This window comes from Schistocerca serialis, chromosome 4, assembly GCF_023864345.2.
Source record: "Schistocerca serialis cubense isolate TAMUIC-IGC-003099 chromosome 4, iqSchSeri2.2, whole genome shotgun sequence".
Classification (NCBI taxonomy): domain Eukaryota; kingdom Metazoa; phylum Arthropoda; class Insecta; order Orthoptera; family Acrididae; genus Schistocerca; species Schistocerca serialis.
Genome location: NC_064641.1, coordinates 65,441,192 through 65,465,453, shown reverse-complemented (window position 1 = coordinate 65,465,453; position 24,262 = coordinate 65,441,192). Strand labels below are relative to the sequence as shown.

General features: G+C 40.5%; 2 protein-coding genes across 3 annotated transcripts in view; one reads left to right on the top strand and one right to left on the bottom strand.

The window, feature by feature from the left end:
- Positions 1–24,262, bottom strand: part of LOC126473852 (beta-alanine-activating enzyme) — a 446,532-nt gene that overhangs the window by 228,013 nt on the left and 194,257 nt on the right. The window lies entirely within an intron of this gene.
- LOC126473853 (uncharacterized) overlaps positions 1–24,262 on the top strand; it is a 56,435-nt gene that overhangs the window by 12,009 nt on the left and 20,164 nt on the right. The window contains exon 2 of one of the 2 annotated variants that reach the window (XM_050101182.1): positions 1,745–1,881. The exons of the other annotated variant lie outside the window; for it this stretch is intronic. Coding sequence (XP_049957139.1) covers positions 1,745–1,881 — 137 coding nt within the window. The remainder of the gene's footprint in view (positions 1–1,744; positions 1,882–24,262) is intronic. 2 annotated transcript variants of the gene reach the window in all.

The window sequence follows — 24,262 nt, the reverse complement described above, 5'->3', positions numbered from 1 at the left end:
ACTACCCTGGCCAGCAAGATCTCCGGATCTGTCCCCCATTGAGCATGTTTGGGACTGGATGAAGCGTCGTCTCACGCAGTCTGCACGTCCAGCACGAACGCTGGTCCAACTGAGGCGCCAGGTGGAAATGGCATGGCAAGCCGTTCCACAGGACTACATCCAGCATCTCTACGATCGTCTCCATGGGAGAATAGCAGCCTGCATTGCTGCAAAAGGTGGATATACACTGTACTAGTGCCGACATTGTGCATGCTCTGTTGCCTGTGTCTATGTGCCTGTGGTTCTGTCAGTGTGATCATGTGATGTATCTGACCCCAGGAATGTGTCAATAAAGTTTCCCCTTACTGGGACAATGAATTCACGGTGTTCTTATTTCAATTTCCAGGAGTGTATATATATATATATATATATATATATATATATACACAAATCTGTTGGTTCTATTGAGAAATACATCAATGGAGTAAAAGGAGTTGGCCACCAGTATAACCCTTAGGCTTCTCTTAAAGTGAATTTCATTGGTTGTTATGTTTTTTATGGCTCCTGGCAAGTTATTGAAAATGTGTGTTCCTGAATAATGCGCACCTTTTTGTGCAAGACTACGTGACTTTGAATCCTTGTGAAGATTATTCTTATTTCTAGTACTGATTCCATGAATTGATCTGTTGGTTTGGAAAAGTGATATATTTTAATAAGAAATTTCATTAAGGAATAAATATATTGGGAAGCAGTAGTTAGTATCCCTAGTTCCTTAACCAGGCTTCTGCAGGATGTTCTTGGGTTCACACCACATATCTCGTAATGCACGTTTTTGTGCCCAAGAAACTTTAGCTTGGCCTGATGAATTACCCCAAAAAATAATACCATATGACATTATGGAATGAAAGTAAGCATATTATGCCAGCTTTTTCATTTTTATATCCCATATGTCTGACAAAATTTGCATTGCAAACAGAGATTTGTTAAGACGCTTCAGCAGTTCTGTGGTGTGCTCCTCCCAGTTGAATTTATTATCAAGCTGTAATCCCAAGAATTTAACACTGTCCACTTCTTCTATCTGCTTGTCATCGTACATTAGGCATATACTCGTGGGACACCCCTTAAAAGTTCTGAAATGCATGTAGTGTGTTTTTTCAAAGTTTAGTGACAAAGAATTGGCTAGGAACCAGTGATTAATGTCCACAAATATTTTATCAGCCGATCTTTCTAAGATAACACTTGATTTGCTATTTATTGCAATGTTTGTATCACTGGCAAACAAAACGAACTTGGCATCTGGTAATGTTACTGATGAAAGGTCATTGATGCACAAAAGAAAAAGTAAGGGCCCTAAAATGGAACGTTGTGGGACTCCACATGTAATTAGTTCCCAGTTGGATGATGCCTGATAGCTTAATACATGTCTCTTTCCTAATAACACCCTTTGTTTCCTGCCAGAGATATAAGATATGAACCATCTTGCAGCATTTCCTGTTACACCATAATATTTTAATTTACTTAAAAGGATATTGTGATTTACACAGTCAAATGCCTTTGACAGATCACAAAATATACCAGTTGCCTGCAATTTTTTTGTCTAATGAATTAAGCACATTTTCACTGTAAGTGTAGACAGCCTTCTCAATACCAGAACCCTTTAGAAAACCGAACTGCGACTTTGACAGAATGTTATTTGAGATAAGATGTTTATAAAGCCGATTGTACGAGGGTAATCCCAAAAGTAAGGTCTCCTATTTTTTTATAGCTCCGTTTGTGTGGCAGTTGGTCACACTGTTATGAAGAGTGCTTCACGCGCTGTGTGTAAACATGCACACACTCTGCTGAGGCACTCGGTCTTCGCTTGGCAGCCGTTGAGAATGAATCTCCCATTGGATGTTACCGGTAAGTGCGAATTGAGCGCAGTTATTCGGTTTCTGAATGCAAAGGGCACAGTGCCAAATGAAATTCATCGCCAATTGACGGAAGTGTATGGTGAGTCGTGCATGGATGTCAAAAATGTTCGTAAGTGGTGTAGAGAGTTTGCAGCTGGTCGGACCGAAATCCACGACGAACAAAGGAGCGGGAGACCGTCAGTTTCTGAGGAGACAGTGTTGAAGGTTGAGCAAAGCATGTGTGAAGATCGGAGGGTCAGCCTGGATGATCTCTGCAAGTTGGTTCCTGAGGTTTCCCGAAGCACCGCTCACAGAATTTTAACGGAAACAGTGAACTACCAGAAGGTGTGCGCAAGATGGGTGCCACGCATGCTGACTGAGGACCACATGCGGCATTAAGTTGATGATTCCCGCGCATTTCTTCACCGCCTTGCAGCCGAACAGGACTACTTTCTGGACTTAATTGTCACGGGGGACGAAACCTGGGCATACCACTTTACACCTGAGACCAAGCAACAATCACGCCAGTTCATAACTTTCTGAACAGCATGGCGGCGAGCTGGTATGACATGGGCATACAAAAACTGCCACAGCATCTACAAAAATCGACAGAAATGATGATTACGTCGAAAAATAGCTAAATGTTCAAACTGTACACTGATGTAAACCATTGTAGAAACCAACAGGTCTATGTACTTAAAAAATAGGAGACCTTACTTTAGGGTTTACCCTCGTACATTACTTTTCTAAAATTTTTGAAAATGCTGGCAAAAGTGAAATTGGACGGAAATTTGATGCTATTTCTTTATCTCCCTTCTTAAACAGTGGCTTAACTTCAGCATATTTCAACCATTCAGGAAATATTACACTGATAAACGACTGTTTACACAGATAGCTTAATATGTTACTTAACTCAGAATCACATTCTTTAATTAACTTTGTTGATATTTAATCATATCCACTAGATGTTTTTGATTTTAAGATTTTATGGTGGACATTATTTCTGCTGGGGTAGTTAGGGTCAAATTCATGTTATGGAAGTTACTTGAAATGTCTAGTCTGAGGTATTCCATGGCAGCACCTACAGAACATGATAACCCCATCTTTTCAGTAACAGTTACAAAATGTCTGTTAAAAACTTCTGCAACACTACACACATCTGTCACCAATGTGTCATTTACTCTTAATGCTATTTGTCCCTGTTCATGTCTGGTTCTACTGGTCTCCTCCTTCACTGTATGTCATATTGTCTTTATTTTGTTATCTGATATGACTATCTTTTCCTTGTAATATATTTGCTTTGATGTCCGTATTACAGTCTTTAATATTTTGCAGTATTTCTTGTAATGTGCTATAGCATCAACATCAGAACTGTTTCGGATTGACAGATACAGTTTTCTTTTTGTTTTACAAGGTACCCCTATTCCTTGAGTAATCCATGGCTTCTTTGTAGACTTTGCTCTAACCTTGGTTAGTTTTAGGGGAAAACAGTGTTCAAATGAGGTAAGCACTTTATTGGCAAAAGTGTTATATCTTTTATTCATGCCATGAGCACTGTAAACTCCAGTCTAGTGAATTTCTCTGAGGAGTGCCCTAAAATAATCAATTTTTGGCTTATTGATTACCCTCTTGCTCACAGATTTAACAGATTTTATATCCTGTTCAGTATTAACGTTTAACAGAGGGAACTGCATGTCATGGTCTGAGAGGCGATTAACTATTGGTTTTGTAACATAATTTTGTTCATTGGACTTTTCTATAAAGATATTATCATTGGCTGTTTTTGAGCAATTGGCTACTCTAGTGGGGAACTTCACAGCTACATCCACATTTATACTCCGCAAGCCACCCGACGGTGTGTGGTGGAGGGTACTTCACGTGCCGCTGTCATTACCTCCCTTTTCGGTTCCAGTCGCGTATGGTTTGCTCGAAGAACAACTGGCGGAAAGCCTCCGTGCGCGCTCGAATCTCTCTAATTTTACATTCGTGATCTCCTCGGGAGGTATAAATAGGGGGAAGCAATATAATCCATACCTCATCCAGAAGCGCACCATCTCTAAACCTGGACAGCAAGCTACATCGCGATGCAGAGCACCTCTCTTGCAGAGTCTGCCACTTGAGTTTGCTAAATATCTCCGTAACGCTATCATGGTTACCAAATAACCCTGTGACGAAACGCGCCGCTCTTCTTTGGATCTTCTCTATCTCCTCCGTCAACCCGACCTGGTATGGATCCCACACTGCTGAGCAATACTCAAGTATAGGTCGAACGAGTGTTTTGTAAGCCACCTCCTTTTTTGATGGACTACATTTTCTAAGGACTCTCCCAATGAATCTCAACCTGGTACCCGCCTTACCAACAATTAATTTTATATGATCATTCCACTTCAAATCGTTCCGCACGCATTCTCCCAGATATTTTACAGAAGTAACTGCTACCAGTGCATGTTCTGCTGTCATATAATCATACAATAAAGGATCCTTCTTTCTATGTATTCGCAATACGTTACATTTGCCTATGTTAAGGGTCAGTTGCCACTCCCTGCACCAAATGCCTAACTGCTGCAGATCTTCCTGCATTTCGCTACAATTTTCTAATGCTGCAACTTCTCTGTATACTACAGCATCATCTGCGAAAAGCCGCATGGAACTTCCGACACTATCTACTAGGTCATTTATATATATTGTGAAAAGCAATGGTCCCATAACACTCCCCTGTGGCACGCCAGAGGTTACTTTAACGTCTGTAGACGTCTCTCCATTGATAACAACATGCTGTGTTCTGTTTACTAAAAACTCTTCAATCCAGCCACACAGCTGGTCTGATATTCCGTAGGCTCTTGCTTTGTTTATCAGGCGACAGCACGGAACTGTATCGAACGCCTTCTGGAAGTCAAGGAAAATAGCACCTACCTGGGAGCCTGTATCTAATATTTTCTGGGTCTCATGAACAAATAAAGTGAGTTGGGTCTCACACGATCGCTGTTTCCGGAATCCTTGTTGATTCCTACAGATTAGATTCTGGGTTTCCAGAAATGACATGATACGTGAGCAAAAAACATGTTCTAAAATTCTACAACAGATCGACGTCAGAGATATAGGTCTATAGCTTTGCACATCTGCTCGATGACCCTTCTTGAACACTGGGACTACCTGTGCTCTTTTCCAATCATTTGGAACCTTCTGTTCCTCTAGAGACTTGTGGTACACGGCTGTTAGAAGGGAGGCAAGCTCTTTCGCGTACTCTGTGTAGACTCGAATTGGTATCCCGTCAGGTCCAGTGGACTTTCCTCTATTGAGTGATTCCAGTTGCTTTTCTATTCCTTGGACACTTATTTCGATGTCAGCCATTTTTTCTTTTGTGCGAGGATTTAGAGAAGGAACTGCAGTGCGGTCTTCCTCTGTGAAACAGCTTTGCAAAAATGTGTTTAGTATTTCAGCTTTATGCGTGTCATCCTCTGTTTCAATGCCATAATCATCCCAGAGTGTCTGGATATGCTGTTTCGAACCACTTACTGATTTAACGTAAGACCAGAACTTCCTAGGATTTTTGTTAAGTCGGTACATAGAATTTTACTTTCGAATTCACTGAACGCTTCACGCATAGCCCTCCTTACGATAACATTGACAACGTTTAGCTTCTGTTTCTCTGAGAGGTTTTGGCTGCGTTTAAACTTGCAGTGAAGCTCTCTTTGATTTCGAAGTAGTTTCCTAACTTTGTTGTTGAACCACGGTGGGTTTTTCCCGTCCCTCACAGTTTTACTCGGCACGTACCTGTCTAAAACGCATTTTACGATTGCCTTGAACTTTCTCCATAAACACTCAACATTGTCAGTGTCGAAACAGAAATTTTCGTTTTGATCTGTTAGGTAGTCTGAAATCTGTCTTCTATTACTCTTGCTAAACAGATAAACCTTCCTCCCTTTTTTTTATATTCCTATTTACTTCCATATTCAGGGATGCTGCAATGGCCTTGTGATCACTGATTCCCTGTTCTGCGCTTACATAGTCGAAAAGTTCGGGTCTGTTTGTTATCAGTAGGTCCAAGATGTTATCTCCACGAGTCGGTTCTCTGTTTAATTGCTCGAGGTAATTTTCGGATAGTGCAGTCAGTATGTCACTCAATGCTCTGTCCCTACCACCCGTCCTAAACATCTGAGTGTCCCAGTCTATATCTGGTAAATTGAAATCTCCAGCTAAGACTATAACATGCTGAGAAAATGTATGTGAAATGTATTCCAGATTTTCTCTCAGTTGTTCTGCCACTAATGCTGCTGAGTCGGGAGGTCAGTAAAAGGAGCCAATTATTAACCTAGCTCGGTTGTTGAGTGTAACCTCCACCCACAATAATTCACAGGAACTATCCACTACTACTTCACTACAGGATAAACTACTACTAACAGCGACAAACACGCCACCACCAGTTGCGTGCAATCTATCCTTTCTAAACACCGTCTGTGCCTTTGTAAAAATTTCGGCAGAATTTATCTCTGGCTTCAGCCAGCTTTCCGTACCTATAACGATTTCAGCTTTGGTGCTTTCTATCAGCACTTGAAGTTCCGGTACTTTACCAATGCAGCTTCGACAGTTTACAATTACAATAGCGATTGCTGCTTGGTCCCCCCATGTCCTGACTTTACCCCGCACCCTTTGAGGCTGTTGCCCTTTCTGTACTTGCCCGAGGCCATCTAACCTAAAAAACCGCCCAGTCCACGCCACACAACCCCTGCTACCCGTGTAGCTGACTGCTGCATGTAGTGGACTCCTGACCTATCCAGCAGAACCCAAACCCCACCACCCTATGCCGCAAGTCGAGAAATCTGCAGCCCACACAGTCGCAGAACTGTCTCAGCCTCTGATTCAGACCCTCCACTCGGCTCTGTACCAAAGGTCCGCAGTCAGTCCTGTCGACGATGCTGCAGATGGTGAGCTCTGCATTCATCCCACTAGCGAGACTGGCAGTCTTCACCAAATCAGATAGCCGCCGGAAGCCAGAGAGGATTTCCTCTGATCCATAGCGACACACATCATTGGTACCGACATGACCGACCACCTGCAGATGGGTGCACACTGTACCCTTCATGGCATCTGGAAGGACCCTTTCCACATCTGGAATGACTCCCCCCGGTATGCACACGGAGTGCACATTGGTTTTCTTCCCCTCTCTTGCTGCCATATCCCTAAGGGGCCCCATTACGCGCCTGGCGTTGGAGCTCCCATCTACCAGTAAGCCCACCCTCTGTGACTGCCCAGATCTTGCAGACTGAGGGGCAACCTCTGGAACAGGACAAGCAGCCATGTCCGGCCAAAGATCAGTACCAGCCGGAGACAGAGCCTGAAACCGGTTCGTCAGACAAACTGGAGAGGCCTTCCGTTCAGCCCTCCGGAATGTCGTTCGCCCCCTGCCACACCTCAAGACGACCTCCCACTCTACCACAGGTGAGGGGTCAGCCTCAATGTGGGCAGTATCCCGGGCAGCCACAGCCGTATTTCGATCGGGGGATGCGTGGGACGAGCTGGCCATCCCCGACAAACCCCCATCCGGACCCCCACAGTGATGCCCATTAGCAACAGCCTCAAGCTGTGTGAGTGAAGCCAACACTGCCTGAAGCTGGGAGCGAAGGGATGCCAACTCAGCCCACATCTGAACACAGCAGTTGCAGTCCCTATCCATTCTAAAAACTGTAGTGCAAATAACGCCTGAACTAATCTACAGAGAGCACAAACAATTCGACACAAAATTTAAACAGGTATTAAAATACAAGGTATCCTAGTAAATGCAGTAATGCTGCTACTTGCGCACTGCTGACACACTGCTCGGCGGCGGAAGGAGACTACGCGATTTTACACTATTCAGGTACTAAAATGTGATGCTACAACTCTCAAACACTATAATACGCCCGAAATTTATAAATTAAACAATGCAAGTACCCAAAAACACGCAAAGAAATTAAGAATTAAACTATGTAACAAATAAGTGAGCTAAGAGTATACGACTTGCTGCTGGCAGCTGCTTATCCAACAGCGGCAAGGAGCACACTGGGAATTAAGTTGAATGATAATGTTACTAACTCAAATAAGCTTTTATTGGGAGAGTCTTTAAGGAAATATACATTGAAATCATCAGTAACCACTATTTCTTTGTTTTTGGTTGTTAAATGGGCCAGTACAACTTCAAGATGGTTTATGAGCAGATTAAAGTTACTTGCAGGTGCTTGATATACACTCAATATTATGAAGGATTTTTTTGTGAAATTCTACTTCTGTTGCACATGCTTCCATATGCCGTTGTAGGCAAAATTTATGAATGTCTGTGTTCATAAATTTATGACAGTTCCTGATGAATCATGCAACTCCTCCTTTCTCCGTTCCTGCTCTACAAAAGTGAGATGCTAACCTAAAACCTGCAACACTTAAAAGTTCTATACCAGTGGTCACATGATGTTCAGAGAGGCAGATTATGTCAACTGGGTTTGAGGACTCTAATTCATCTGTGCAGATAATTAATTCATTAATTTTATTTCTCAGTCCTCGAATATTTTGATGCAATAAAGATAGCTGATATTTCACATTGACTGAGTTAAAATTGGGTAGAGTTGAAATATCTGCTGACTGTTGAAAATTCTTAACCAATAGCTGTTTATGCTGATTTAATAAGCTAGAATTATGTTTTTTGGTTTCTTTCTCAAACTGAAGGTTTGTCTCAGTCCTAACCTCTCTTAAAATTTGCTTTCTTTCTGTCCTCCCTACCCTATAACCACTGGTATTTTATCACTCATGACAGTATCTCTCCCCTTTAACTTTCCTGCTATTTTCCCAGTCAGTTTACCCTTCCCTTTCCTGTTGAGGTGAAGGCCATGCCTAGTATAATCCCAACTATTGCGACAATCAACAGGAACCACACCAATGTGTGACCCTGCACCTGACATAACACCCGTTCCAACTCCAAATTAACTCTCTTGACAGAAGAGTTCAAATGAGGTCGATCATGACGCCCAACAACAGATACAAATTCAACACTAGTATCCTTTGATGCTGATGAAATCTTTGCCAGGTCGCACTCTATACTGTACCCAGGATCTCTGTCAATACTATTACCTGGCCCACCCACAATAAACATGGTGTCTTCCTTAGTGAAATCTTTGCAAAGTGATCCTAAATCCTCTGTCACCTGCTCCAGACCAGCACTAGGTTTAAAAAAATTGGTAACGTGGTATTCTGATCTTAGTTCATCCTGCAAAAGTTGGTCAACACCTCTTCCATGGGAACTACCTAAAAACAACACTTTCTTTCTCTTTACTGCTTTGCCTACATTATTTCTTTTCAATTTGCTGCTGAAAGTTTGTTGTGCCTTGTCTACACCTGAAACTGCTTGAGGCTCACCAGCTTCTAACTGAAGCAACAGGTCAAATCTATTTTCCACATTCACCACGAAGCTGTCAGACAAAGTTCTAGGCCTGTTCCTCCTGTTGCCTGTTGCCACTTCCCACTTCTCTTTACCCTTCTCCCTCCTTAACCTGTCGAGATCTCCCCTGGCCTTGTCTAACTCAGCCTGAAGGGCTGTTCTAGCCTGTTCTAGTATCTTCCTATCTGTACTACATATCATACAAAACCACTGACGAGTCTCATTTACTTCCCCTATTCCCACGCCACTACAGTCACCCACATGGAAAAAACTACAGCATCCGTCACACCAAAGCCCCGACTTAACCGGCAGGTCAGCCGGCCGAAGTGGCCGTGCGGTTAAAGGCGCTGCAGTCTGGAACCGCAAGACCGCTACGGTCGCAGGTTCGAATCCTGCCTCGGGCATGGATGTTTGTGATGTCCTTAGGTTAGTTAGGTTTAACTAGTTCTAAGTTCTAGGGGACTAATGACCTCAGCAGTTGAGTCCCATAGTGCTCAGAGCCATTTGAACCATTTTAACCGGCAGGTCAAGCACTTTTTACTCATGATAAACGTAATAGTTTATTAAGAATAAGTCAGTTAAATTACAGATAAACATGAAAATATGGTTCCACAAATTTGGCCTATACGCAACTGTGTGTAAACAAAAACAACAGTGCAAAGTTTCTGAAACAACAACTTAAACTTTACGCTACTTTCCGGAAATGTGAGCTAAATAATGAAGAGGTACGCTACAGTTAAATTGCTGGAGAGAACAAAGAACAACTTAATGAAATTATGTAGATTTGCTGTGGCAAAACTCCTAAACAGAAAATACGACTGTTCGATCTTTTCGCGTTTTCTGCTATATTACGTAAAGAAAAATGAAACCTTTAATGGTACGCTTAAAAGGCACACTAATACACCTATTTACCACGTAATCAGTACTAAACTATGTGTTTTTATAATCTAAAATGACTTATCTTTACGAGAACACCAAAACTCGCGCTAGTCGCCCGGCTGAAGGGCAAGTCCACGAAGGCCATCAATACTGCTTGTCCATATTTCTAGTATTGACGGTCAATATACTGACGGCTTGACATTATTATAGCGTGTGTGTGAGAGCCCCTTTAGCTTTCGCTGTCTGCTACATGGAAGCGCTAGGAACTGCAACAGGAGGAACAGGCCTAGAACTTTGTCTGACAGCTTCGTGGTAAACTAGATTTGACATGTTGCTTCAGTTAGAAGCTGGTGAGCCTCAAGCAGTTGCAGGTGTAGACAAGGCACAACAAACTTTCAGCAGCAAATTGAAAAGTAAGAATGTAGGGAAATCAGTAAAGAGGAAGAAAGTGTTGTTGTTAGGTAGTTCCCATGGAAGAGGTGTTGGCCAACTTTTGCAGGATGAACTAAGTCGTCATTTTCAAATGTAAAACATCAGTTGGAGGATGTAAAATGAGAATTGTGACCATACATCCGGCAACGATTTCGAAAAATAATGAGACCAGGCAAGCGAGGCAATGGTGGCACAATTAAGTCATTACAAGTTATGCCCATGCTTGCCCACCCATCCATTCCATATCGTACACCAGGGTAAAAGCTGCCAAAGATTCTTGCAATTCTTGTAGTACTGTGACTATGGCTTCACTACTGTAATGTCAAATAATCATTTAACTAATATCTAACTGTAATGGTACAGATTGACTGCAAGTATACAAAGAGATGCACAGTTTGCAGTGTTTCCTCTGAATGTGACTATCCGTTCTGACTTGCAGAAGACTGTCTTTCGCTGAATTGTGATTGACGAAGTGTTTAGCCGTACGTCTATAGATTTTTATCTGGGGCCAGCAAACATTCGTGTCGCTCGGGTGAGCCGATCGATTGCGCTGGGCCGGCCTTGGGCTTGTAGAAAGTCCGTGGTAGGCTCTCTAGCACTTCAGGTGGCAGACCAGGAAAGCATATACGGTATTCGTCTTAAGGGGCAAGGAGCTTCCTTCAGCGCGAAATTCAGAATCATATTTTAATTATCGAAGTTTGTAATTTCCTGCACGTTATCACAGTCTTCACATCACAATGTGCAGTTTTGAGGACCTACTGTTTACAGTGACGAAGGACATTAAAAAAATATATCTCGAAAATATAACCCACAACTAAAAATAAAGGCAAGTTCTCCCCAAACTACGAGTAACTTTCCACGACAAAACTGTTCTAGTTCTTATCATCTTAACTGACTAATAATATACCAGCACGTTTCTGACTGCATGGGACTACGCAGATAGATTGGTCTGAATTTATCATAGGTTAAAATGTGTGCTACCATTAATTCTACACTATTACGTACTCATTTGAAATTAATTATAAGATGAAGATAAAAATTTTGTATTTTAATTGAAATCATAATCACAAAATGTAAATTTCACTATTTATTTGCGGCATTGAATTAAAACTGTGTACTTCCATTCATTCTGCTATTTTAAGCACTCACTTGAACTTATATCAGTAAAATGCAGGTTGCAATACTGTCTGCAATCAGTCGTTCACAGAAAATAAATATTCGAAAGATATACAAAATGCTCGCATAATTTTGTATTGTTTCGCTTGACTTGTCGTATATTACTAGTACACCATTTGTACAATGTGTAATTAACAGGACCAAATAAAAAATCCGTGTTTATCACTTTTGGCTGCAGAAACATCATGGACACTGGTTTCCTCCATTAACTGGGAGCCGAATTTGATCTTTAAGTAGCGAAACTTATGTAGTTCTCTCGAGAATTTCATATCCAACTACAGCGGTTTACGAGTAGATTTGTATTTTTATGTAACATTCATTTTAGTGCCCTGAATCTACCAATAACCCAAAGACCATTGTAATGATATGTCGCAATCCTGGAGGTGCAGAAATATTTACTAATATTTTGCACTTAACTGGAAAATCAGAAACAGCTGACTGTTTAGCCTAATGGGAGTATTATCAGAGAAAGTTCTGTACAGTACTAGTGTTATTTAGTTTTTGTTAGTGTATAAAATGTTTTGTAAATTGGACGGGCTGTTGCATAGTGCATGGTCTCAGTAGCAGTGACCTGGGCAGTTTGCTAAAGATGTTTTGGATGAAAAAATTGTCAGTAAGGGGCAAACTTTTTTTACTTAAGTACCGTATAACAGTGTGAGTTTAAAATAAAAATCGTTTGTGCCGTCATTGCCATTAGTGTTTTTACTGATAAATAAATAGCAAATGATAATTGTCACTGCTAATGACAATGAGTTTAAAAAGTGAAGTAAATTGTCAAAACATTTTTTATTGGGAGAACCATGACGACGTGACAGTATTTTTCTTTGATGCGATTTATAAACTTATAAATATCTCAGAAATTAATATTTAAATTGTACTTTCAGCAATGAGGCAATCTAGATCAGATTGTTCAAATAAGTAAATTTGTGTATTTCATCATTTTCGCCTTGGTACGGTGTAAATTACATAAGTGAGAAGCCGAATATTTTGTATGGGAGTAGAAGAACTTTAAGGCGACATCTTTCTTTTCGTAGTTTTCTGGGTCAAAATGGCTCTAAGCACTATGGGATTTAACATCCGAGGTCATCAGTCGCCTAGACTTAGAACTACTTAAACCTAACTAACCTAAGGACATCACACACATCCATGCTCGAGCAGGATTAGAACCTGCGACCGCTTTGTCACACCGGCTGGCTGTTTACAGGGATAGCAAGGTTTAAGACATCCAGGATTAAAAGTAAGGGAGAATGATCTTGAAACGTAATCTGTTATAAGAATTTGCAGGTTATTCTTTATTCCTTAGCTTCTCAGCTGATTCTCACTCTCCTAACGTGAATAAAAAAGTTCGGCCAGTTATAAGAGAGTTAATTTTTACGAAAATTTTTGATTATCATGCCTATCACGGACAATTTAGCGACATCAGCTTTTATTATTGTCATATGTTGCAGTGCACAAATTTCAAGGATATTATCCTTTTTTCTAATGAACGTTGTAAATGCACAATAACCAAAGCGCGCGAATTGTAAGCTGCCGCTGTCTGTCACTAGAGAGCTTTACGAGCTGCAGATCCGTGGGAACTGCAGACCAACCTAGCGCACCCGCTATGCACAAAGATTTGCTCTCCCCACACACAAGTGTCTATTAGAGGAGAGCTGATTAGACTGAGGCAAGATTTGGACTGAGTGTTTTAACATGTCAGGCCTGTGGTTTACACGACTGTGAGCCATGTGTATGTACACTGAGTTGAGTGGGCCGCTGTTGACAGAAACGAAATCTCATATGAATGCAGTGCCTGTTTCTACATTTGGGATATGGCGCTATACTAGACACGGCATACACCTGAATAGGACAGGGTAATATGGGTTGCCTGAGAACCTTATCGAAAAAGTAAGGGGGGCGGGGGCAATCACACAATGCAAGATCCCTGTGGTTCAGGTTAGATTCAAACACCCTGTTTTGAAAGAAGTCAGAATAACAGTGCTTAAAATTGCACAGAAAAGTAATTTAGCTTATATTTTCAATACATTAGAGGATTGAGTAGCTAGGTAGAAGAGCTTCTTGTCTATTTGGAAATGTTGAAAGCTTGGGAAAGATAGACATATTTTGCCTATGTGAGCACCCCATAACCATAGGGTTAAGGAATTTATATGAAAGATTACTCTCACGCATTATACTCTTAGAGAACTAATGTGGGAAAAGAAGGAGTTGTTACATTGTTAAGACAGGGATCTGCACACACAAGTGTGTGCATGCAAATTAATGCTGAAAAATACTCTACTTCTAATTATAACTGTATATAGGGCCCTACTAGGAAAGTTTGAACTACTTACGAGGAATCTGGATTTCTTACTAAGCTATCTGTTAGACAGAAGCAAGCTGTTAATAGTTTGTGGTGATTTCAATGAAGAAAGGATTCTGATAGGAAAAAATGATCTGGAAACCATATTTGAATTTTATATTTTGATTACAGTAATTAACTTCCCAGGATAGGTGAATGAAGACAGTACAACAACAAATGATAATGTTTTTTGTGGACCTCAGAGCAAGAAAATAACTATTTACTCTGTAACAAATGCTCTCTCTGATGATGATGATAGTTAGGTAGGATGGATGAGATAGTGCCTTACAATAAAAACACTCCACAGTGAAAATCAGAAAAATTAATGCCTTCAGGACAAACATTTTTAAGAATAGTTTACAAGAGAAGACCTGAGATGAAATTTTTACTGAACCAGTTACTAGAATAGATGTAATATATTTCATGATAAATTCATATCATTATTTGAAAATAGCATTCTGCAAAAACTAATCAAAAAATACCTTAAACAGTCATGTAAAAAACAATGGATCACTAGAAGGATCAAAATATCTTGTGAAAAAGAAACGGAAATGTACCTCTTAGAAAGAACAAGTAGAGATCCTGCAAAAGTTTGCACAGTGCAAACAATAATCAAAATTACAAAGAAAAGTTTAAAAAAAATCAAGGAACATGCACATAATGTCAAAAATCAAGTTAAGGCTATATGGAATGTAGTGAAATGAGAGATAGGACATCCAACCACACAACAGGATGACATCACTACTGAACTGAATGGAAGGGCTGTTGGTGATGAATCGCATGTAGCAAATACATGTAACAACCATTTAAAAAATATGATAAAAAGTGTAGGGGGAAGCAGTTCAAGAGAAAAATCACAGAAATTTGTTGAAAAAGCAACTCTCATAAAATTCAGACCTATGAATGAATCACCAACTTTTCCCTCTGAAATTAAGAAAATTATATATTCTGTCAAAAGCAAAAGCTCATCTGGATTTGTTGGTGTTTCTATTAGAGTACTAAAGATTTGTTTCTACACACATCTAAAAAAGTTTTGCATCACCCCGGTTCCCAGAACTCCTGAAGATAGATGTTGACTGTGGATATTGTACCAAAGACACAGTCCTTTTGACTGTTCAAAGATGTCACTAAACCCGCACAAAGATGTAAACAACCATGCATGAACAGCGCCTATTAGATGGAGAGGGTCCGACAGCCGATCAGTTCCAGTCGTTCCACCAGGAAGAAGGTACACAGCTTGTGTTGTCTGTAGGTCAACCATGCCTAGACGATCAATACCGCAGCTCAATCGTGTCTACATTGTTACTTTATTCCAGGAAGGGCTCTCAACACGAGAAGTGTCCAGGCATCTCGAAAAGAACCAAAGCGATGTAGTTCGGACATGGAGGAGATACAGAGAGACAGGAAATGTCAATGACATGCCTCACTCGGGCCGCCCAAGGGCTACTACTGCAGTGGATGACCGCTACCTATGGATTATTGTTCGGAGGAACCATCACAGTAATGCCACCATGTCGAATAATGCTTTTCGTGCAGCCGCAGGATGTCCTGTTATGACTCAAACTGTGTGCAATAGGCTGCATGATGCGCAACTTCACCCCCCACCTCCTCAGTGAGGTTCACCTTTGCAACCATGACACCATGCAGCGCGGTACATTTGGGCATAACATGCCGAATGGACCACTCAGGATTGACATCACGTTCTCTTCACCAATGAGTGTCACATGTGCTGTAAACCAGACAATCGTCGAAGACGCATTTGGAGGCACCCAGTCGGGCTGAACGCCTTAGAGCCACCGTAATGGCTGTACAATATGTGGATGCCATCCTCCGATCGATATTGCAACCATATCGGCAGCATATTGGCGTGAGACATTCATCTTCATGGATGATAATTTGTGCCCCCATCATGCACATCTTGTGAATGACTTCCTTCAGGATGACGACATCGCTCAACTAGAGTGGCCAGTGTGTTCTCCAGACATGAGCCCTATCAAACATGGCTGGGATAGATTGAAAAGGGCTGTTTATGAATGACGTGACCCAGCAACAACTTTGAGGGATCTGTGCCAAATCGCTGTCGAGGAGTGGGACAATCTGGACCAACAGTGCCTTGTTGAACATGTGGATAGTATGCCACGATGAATATAGACATACATCAATGCAAGAGGACGTGCTACTGGGTATTAGAGGTACCGATGTGTGCAGCAGTCTGGACCACCACCTCTGAAGGTCTCGCTGTATGGTAGTACAACATGCAATGTTTGGTTTTCATGGTCAGCAGAAAGGGTGGAAATGATGTTTATCTTGATCTCTATTCCAATTTTCTGTACAGGTTCCAGAACTCTTGGAACTGACGTGACGCAAAAATTTTTTTGATGTGTGATTATATAATAAGCTCTGTCTCATATGAAATATGTAGTGCATCACTTAACTCAAGGCATTTTTCCTGAGAGACTGAGATTATTATGCCCCCATTACAAATGGTGATAAGAGACATTATTTTCCAAAGTTTTTTAGAAGAAGATGTATTCTAGAATAGTATCTCACTTGAGCAACAATGATATCCTCAGAAAATTAAAATTTGGATTTCAGAAGAGTTGCTCTACTGAAAATACTATTTACATGTTCACTCACCAAATTTTACAAGCATTTAAATAACGAAATAGCACTGATTGGTATTTTCTGTGATTATCTAAGTTAGTTCTCTTTGTGAATCATAATATTCTCCATAGTTAAGGTCATCTTTAGCACTCAAAGGGATGCCCAATCCTGTAACTAAATTTTTTGATCCCTTCCTCAGTGATACAAAATCTCTGACAGACAGCAAAGTAAAATTTGAAAATAAACTCAAGAAGTTTCTCGGTCGCAACTCTTTCTATCCCACAGAAGTATTTCTGTTATTGTAATGTGTAAGGGAAGCAGCGATTGGGAAGGGAGTGAGACAGGGTTGTAGCCTTGTAGCCTGTCCCCGATGTTATTCAATCTGTATATTGAGCAAGCAGTAAAGGAAACAAAAGAAAAATTCGGAGTAGGTATTAAAATCCATGGAGAAGAAATAAAAACTTTGAGGTTCGCCGATGACATTGTAATTCTGTCAGAGACAGCAAAGGACTTGGAAGAGCAGCTGAACGGAATGCACAGTGTCTTGAAAGGAGGATATAAGATGAACATCAACAAAAGCAAAATGAGGATAATGGAATGTAGTCGAATTAAGTCGGGTGATGCTGAGGAAATGAGATTAGGAAATGGGACACTTAAAGTAGTAAAGGAGTTTTGCTATTTGGGGAGCAAAATAACTGATGATGGTCAAAGTAGAGAGGATATAAAATGTAGACTGGCAATGGCAAGGAAAGCGTTTCTGAAGAAGAGAAATTTGTTAACATCGAGTATAGATTTAAGTGTCAGGGAGTTGTTTCTGAAAGTATTTGTATGGAGTGTAGCCATGTATGGAAGTGAAACATGGACAATAAATAGTTTGGACAAGAAGAGAATAGGAGCTTTCGAAATGTGGTGCTACAGAGTAATGCTGAAGATTAGATGGGTAGATCACATAACTAATGGGGAGGTATTGAATAGAATTGGGGAGAAGAGGAGTTTGTGGCACAGCCTGACAAGAAGAAGGGACCGGTTGGTAGGACTTGTTCTCAGGCATCAAGGGATCACAAATTTAGCATTGGAGGGCAGCGTGGAGGGTAAAAATCGTAGAGGGAGACCAAGAGATGAATACATTAAGCAGATTCAGAAGGATGTAAGCTGCAGTAAGTACTGGGAGATGAAGAAGCTTGTACAGGATAGAGTAGCATGGAGAGCTGCATCAAACCAGTCTCAGGACTGAAGACAACAACAACAACAACAACAACAACAACAATGTGTAAAAGGTGGTGGGTATGAATAACTAACATCTGCATATTTAATATTGATAATTTTAAAAAAATTAAAAATTTTCTGCTTGTAGCCATAATTAAAAATTAATTTGTGATAAGAATGTAAAATGACTCGTTCCACATCATTACAATTTTTATGCAAATGATCTGTGGAACATGAAACTAACTAACTAACTGTGAAAATAGATAGCTTTCAGCCATTATTTGTGTGGCACTGTGAGGAGCAGTGGATACGGATTCAGAATGGGGATCTAATTTATTTCATTTTCTCATGTCGAGATTTGTGTCAAACACAATTTATATTGCGTTGCGTTGCATGCACACTTGCTGTATGTATCCTGTGCAGTTGTGAGTGTCAGCGTTCAGCATGCCAGAGAAAGTAGTTTTTGTTGTCACATGTTACATAATATATTGCACAAGTCCTCAGGAGGTTTGAATGAGTCGAGAAAGCGGTTGAGCTACCCATGCTGTTTTTTAAGGACATCTTTGAGACCAGGTTTTTCATGTTTTAGAACCTCAGCCTGAATTCTGTTATCAGCATGATTTAGAGTAATGGCATTGCAAAGCATTTCATCTTGAGACAAGGTGCCAAAATAGTAGATAAGCAGTATGATGATGCCTACAAAAAAATTTGAAATATATATGAATCTGCACTTCAAAGAATTCATTTAATGTGCAAATAATATTTGGGATTCTAACTGAGGGAAAGACTTGGGATACAATCAGAAAACATACATTCCTACCCACAAAAGAAAAAAAGAAAGAAAGAGCATCATGATTCACCAGAGATGTTGTATACAGTGAAATGCTGGTCTATCTGTTCTTTCCTTTTGTGCATTAACGGAATGGAAGGGTGGAAGAGACCTCTGGCATTCTATCTTTCAGTTGTCGATGTTTGCTGTGTTATTGTCCATTCCTCAATTTGTAAATAGCTGCTAGTAATGATCAAACTTGTTGGCTTCGAAACTGTATAAATGCAGTGAGGAATTGCTACTGCAGTGTAAAGACACTAGAAATAGATGTATGTTTTAGAGAAAAATTAAGAATGTTAGTGTTTGCTGATCACTGCTGTGGTAAAAGCAGACTCATCACCAGTTGAAACTGATGTGTCAGTGTTTGAGAGGTGGCTAATAAAGATAATCACATCTACAATACATAACACAGTAATAAGTTTATTTACAATAGGTACAGTTAATTATTGAGGTATACATAACTTCGAAGTGATGTAAGCTCTTCTGTGATGCTGAATTATATGCAGTGAGAGCAATGTTCTTGACAGAAACAAATAGTATGGAAAGCTGAAGCACTTCGAGTCTCTCTGAATATTCATAATCTTTAGTAGCATTGTGCTTAATTGATGTAATGTCCTCATTGCAGTCTTTGATGCTAAGGTTGTTAAGAGTATAGATGCACTGAATCTGGGACCAAGCTCCGAAAGTGGCTGCTTAAGATGATGTGATAGCCAATTAGAGTTGCAAGCAAGTGATGTCACATCAGTTTAGCATCCTCTGGTGGTGTGTATGCATGGTGTACTGCCTCTCAGAAAAGCTAGCACTGGAAGAGTGAGTTTGCTTAGTGGCATGGTAGCGGGAAGTTAAAAAGTGCTGTGTCTTACATAAATGTGAGCAGTGCTCAGTGTACTGGGTGCAACTGACAAAGATGTCATCGATACTGCAGATTGTCTGTGCCAGTGGCAAAAACCTCTGGGAAAGTAGAGCTGAAGCCAGCCATAGATGTTAGTGCTTACCTGCAAATAAGCGTCTTTCTCTGTATCATCATCTTCCTCAGTCTTGGTTCAATCAGCAGTTCAGCATGGATCTGACCCTAGTAAGTTGGCTGCTGAATCATAAATAGTCATGGTTTTTAAAAAAAAAAAAAAAAAAAAAAAAAAAAAAAAAAAAAAAAAAAAAAAAAAAAAAAAAACCACACTCGGCAGCAAACCTAAACAGTGTCTGTCAGTAAATCTATATATTAACTCTAATTTTGTGGATTTTCCCGTCGCGGTCATGTTGCAAGAAGAGTGGTGTGTGTGTGTGTGGGGGGGGGGGGGGGGATAAGTTGCAGTTGTAAAGACAATTTGCTTCTGACTATGGTTCATACTTGCCCTGTCTAGCATGTTTAAATCACCTAACCACTTATCAAGAAAACTTACCCCATCAGCACCAAGATTATCCACACTAATGGAAACTAGTCTCTCACCATCTATATCTTGTACATGTACATTACTCTGATATACAAAATATTGTTCTTCTCCAGTGGCTCTACTACACACAACATGTTAGCAGATTGTTGTATCCCCAGACTCACCAAAAGTAATTAACCTGTGCAGTGCAGTACTGTATCATGTGAGTCAAGCCTTAGTGATTTTGCCTGTAATTTAATTGGATGATCCTTCATGATGGACGACCCTCTGATACACAAGTATATTAGAATGTATTGTGGAGAAGAATATCCTAATGTAACTTATCATCTGTAGGGTAAGAGTGGGCGAATGGTTCTCTGCTGGAAGTTGGCGGTGGAGCAGGTGAAGAAGGCACAAACAGACATGGTTCAGTATATCTGAAACAGAAAGGCTGCAAATAACAGGACGTGATCCTCAGACCACAGAACACAGGTACAGACATGCCAATGCAGGGGTTTCCCCTGGACAGTAGCCAGGTTATCATAGCATGCTGGTGAATGGCAGCTGACAGCTGTGGGGTGGTGGCATGGCAGCAAGGCAATGTCCCTGTGCCCAGGGAGAACACTCGGGCAGTGGCTATTGATTCACAGCCAGCAGAGGCAGTGTCATAGATGTGTGGCAACGGATACAGGCTAAGCGTCATCGAACAGCCCACATGACGACTTGCTGAAAGGTTGATCCTGGTGGTTTAAACCAAATTTCCACATGCTGACAGTTGTGGAAGGTCCCTCGTATCCAGGCCACATCAAAATGTCTGGAGCAAGGTCAATGGCTTGCCGTGACATAATCAGTAGGTCAGTCGATCAAGTGACAGGAGTCTCTCTTCTAGACGCCCAGAAGAGCTGGCTGCAGAAGCCATGTCTGCTGATGCTGCTAGGCTTTCAGGGTATTGGCCAATGGTCTATGGTCTAGTTTTCTCAGCTGGACTGCAATCCCAGCTGCCAATGTCTGGGGTGTTACACTGGATTGGAAAAATATGTTTCTCCACTTTTAATATTGCACTTATATTTAACACCTATGTAGTCTTCATTGTAATCTACATTAGCAATCTCCACATAGTTTACATATAAATAACTACAATTAGAAGCATACCAAGAATTACCACGGCAGACAAATTGCAGCATGATAGTAGTGCCACATACATGCTCACACTCAAAACCTTTAGAGGGGAATCTTTTAAGCATGCTTGACATATTGGTTGTTTAACAAGGTTCCAGATTGAGAAAAAATATGTTTCCCCAGCTTTAACATAGCACTTATTTCATCTTTGTTAGGGTCTGTACCTGTTCTACATCTGTCTGTCCTCTTATTTTAGTACAGTATTGCTGTTTGGTACTCCCTCTCACAATTAACAAAAGTTCCATAAAAAAACTGCAGTATTCCATTGTATATATACATCCCATACTTATTTTTGGAATGAATATTCCTTACGGCATACAGCCAGTACCCCAGCAGAGCAATAGCATCAGGTGCATATCCTAAATTTTCATATATTCTACAAATACTCTTGTCTTCCCATTCTTTTTAGTAGAGTATAGCTGTTTGATACTGCCTTCCACCATTACAAAACATTCTGTTAAAAATACAGTCTTCTAAGCACATACATCTCCAGAATTTGAAATGCATTTTTTTTACAAAGGATAACATGTATTCCAGCAGAGCAATGGAATCGACGATGATTTCCACCATAAGATAGTGTACAAATATACCTGTCAGTATAATTTTATTAGAATACTGCTGTGTGGTGCTGCATGTTGGCATTAACATCTAGGAGTATCTATCTGGAACGACCTTAACTGGAATGACCACATAAAACAAAGTTGAAAATCAGATACTAGAACTGAGATTTATAGGAAGAATTTTAAGGAAATGTAATTCATCCACTAAAGAAGTGGCTTACAAGGCACTTGTTTGAATGATTGCTCAGTATTGTTCATCAATGTGAGACCCTCACCAGGTAGGACTGTTAGAAGAGATAGAGAAGATCCAACAAAGAGCGCCATGTTTCCTCACAGGATTGTTAGCCGACACAAAAGCATTACAGGGATCTTCAACAAGTTCCAGTGTAAGATGTTACAAGAGTGGCATTGTGCTTTATGAAGAGGTTTACTACTGAAATTTCCATTTACGCACAGAAGTCATTGTTGGATGCTAGGTAGTCACACAGTTCCATTTTGTTAAAAATCCCAGCAAAGTCTTGTATTATCTCCCTGAAGCTGACACGATAGTCCGAGCACTTGATCCATTAGAAGATGCATTGAGTTAACATCGGTCAGCTCCAGAGGCATGGATTCTTTCTTTACATTTGCTTGAAATCGCTTCCAGCACTTCTCTGCTAAAATTTCTTTCCGAGATACCTACTGCTGATGCAGTATGACCCATCTGTAGGAGAATATTCCAGTCTTATCTTGGCACCGCATCTCTAGAATGTCCCATGTTTCCACTATTAACGCTGTGTATGTGGTGATATCCCTCCTTATATCTAGTGGTCACATCAAAATCCTACAGCCTCTACTGCAAATTCCAACTACTCCCTTTGGAGAGGAAGTAATCGGAATTGCTAAATGCTCTTTTCTTTCTTAGTGTATATGTGGTGTCATCTCTTTCCTATATATCTAGTGCTGACATTAAAGTCTTATGCCACATATTTCGATTACCCCCTCTGTATAAATACAGATATCTTTTACTCTCATTTTGTATCTGGATTATTTTCTTTATTTTTTTCATACTCTACTAAACATAGGGTCTTGCAGGTTTATTTGTGGACTATGAGAAAACTGAAAATACACATCTGATTCCATTGCTCTGGTGGAGTACTGGCTAGTCATCATAAGGAAATCACACTTTAAAATTCTGTGTGGGATCTGTATGTGCCATAAGACACTGTGCTTTTTTAAATGCAGCACTTGTTAATGGCAAAAGGGAGTACCAAGCAGCAATACTCTACTAAAAAAGGAGACTGACAGACATGGTGTAGATGATCTTTGTTAACAAAGGCTTCAGCATAGATGACAGACATTAAGTGCTAAATTAAACCTGGGGAACATATTTTTTCTCAATCCAGGGCCTTGTTAAAGTTATGTACCATGCATCAAAATTCTGTACTGAGGTGGATAATACCTAAAAAAGAAGCAATGTGTCAGCTATACGTAAACCGTTCCCTCTTAAAACTTCTGAGTGTGAAGCACGTTTGTGGCACTACTATCGTTCTGAAATTTGTCTGCTGGAGTAATTCTCTGTCTGCCTATAGTTTTAATTATTTGCCTGTAAATTACATGGAGACTGCAAATGCAGACTCCAACGACAGCTACACAGGTGTTAAATATAAGTTCTACTTGAAAGCTGGAAAAACATATATTTTCAATCCATGATATTCTCCTCCACGATACAGTGAAATATAGAGGACGGGTGAGAAGTCACTCCCTAGTCTTAAATGCTTATAATCTTTTTAATAATGAATATTTGCACATGGAAGAAGTTGTAGTCAGTTCTCAGGACGACGAGAATGTGTGTAGTACACTAAAATTCCACATATGCTCCTGCATTGTCAACCAAACGACATAAATGTACAGGAATGTCATCAACTGATTTCTGCAAGAAAGTCACAGGTACATTTCTGAGGACAACTATGATCCTCTCTGCTAATTCATCCAGAGTGCAAGAGTCTGTTTGGTACATCCCTTCTTTGGGCCAACGCCACAAGAGGAAGTCACAAGGGATGGGGTTGGAACTTCCTGGAAGCCATTTATAGGGTCCTCACCAACCCACTCAACGTTCTAGAGTGTGTCCATCCAGCCAGTCATGAGTGATGTAGGCAAAAATGAGGTGGTGCTCTCTCTTGCTGAAACAGGATTGTGCCACTGTGATATTAGTGGCCACACATATTCATGCAGCATCTGGCACTACCCGTCGCTATTCGTGGTGCCTTGCAATATGAATGGACCAATGAGATGATCCACAGTCATACTGCACCAGATGATAACTCCTGAACATAATGGGGGTTTCCATGATTTTCAGGTCGGGTTCTTCTTTAACACAACACACACAGTGTGCCTGCTGATTCCACTTTCATGAGCTGCCTGGCATGTTTTT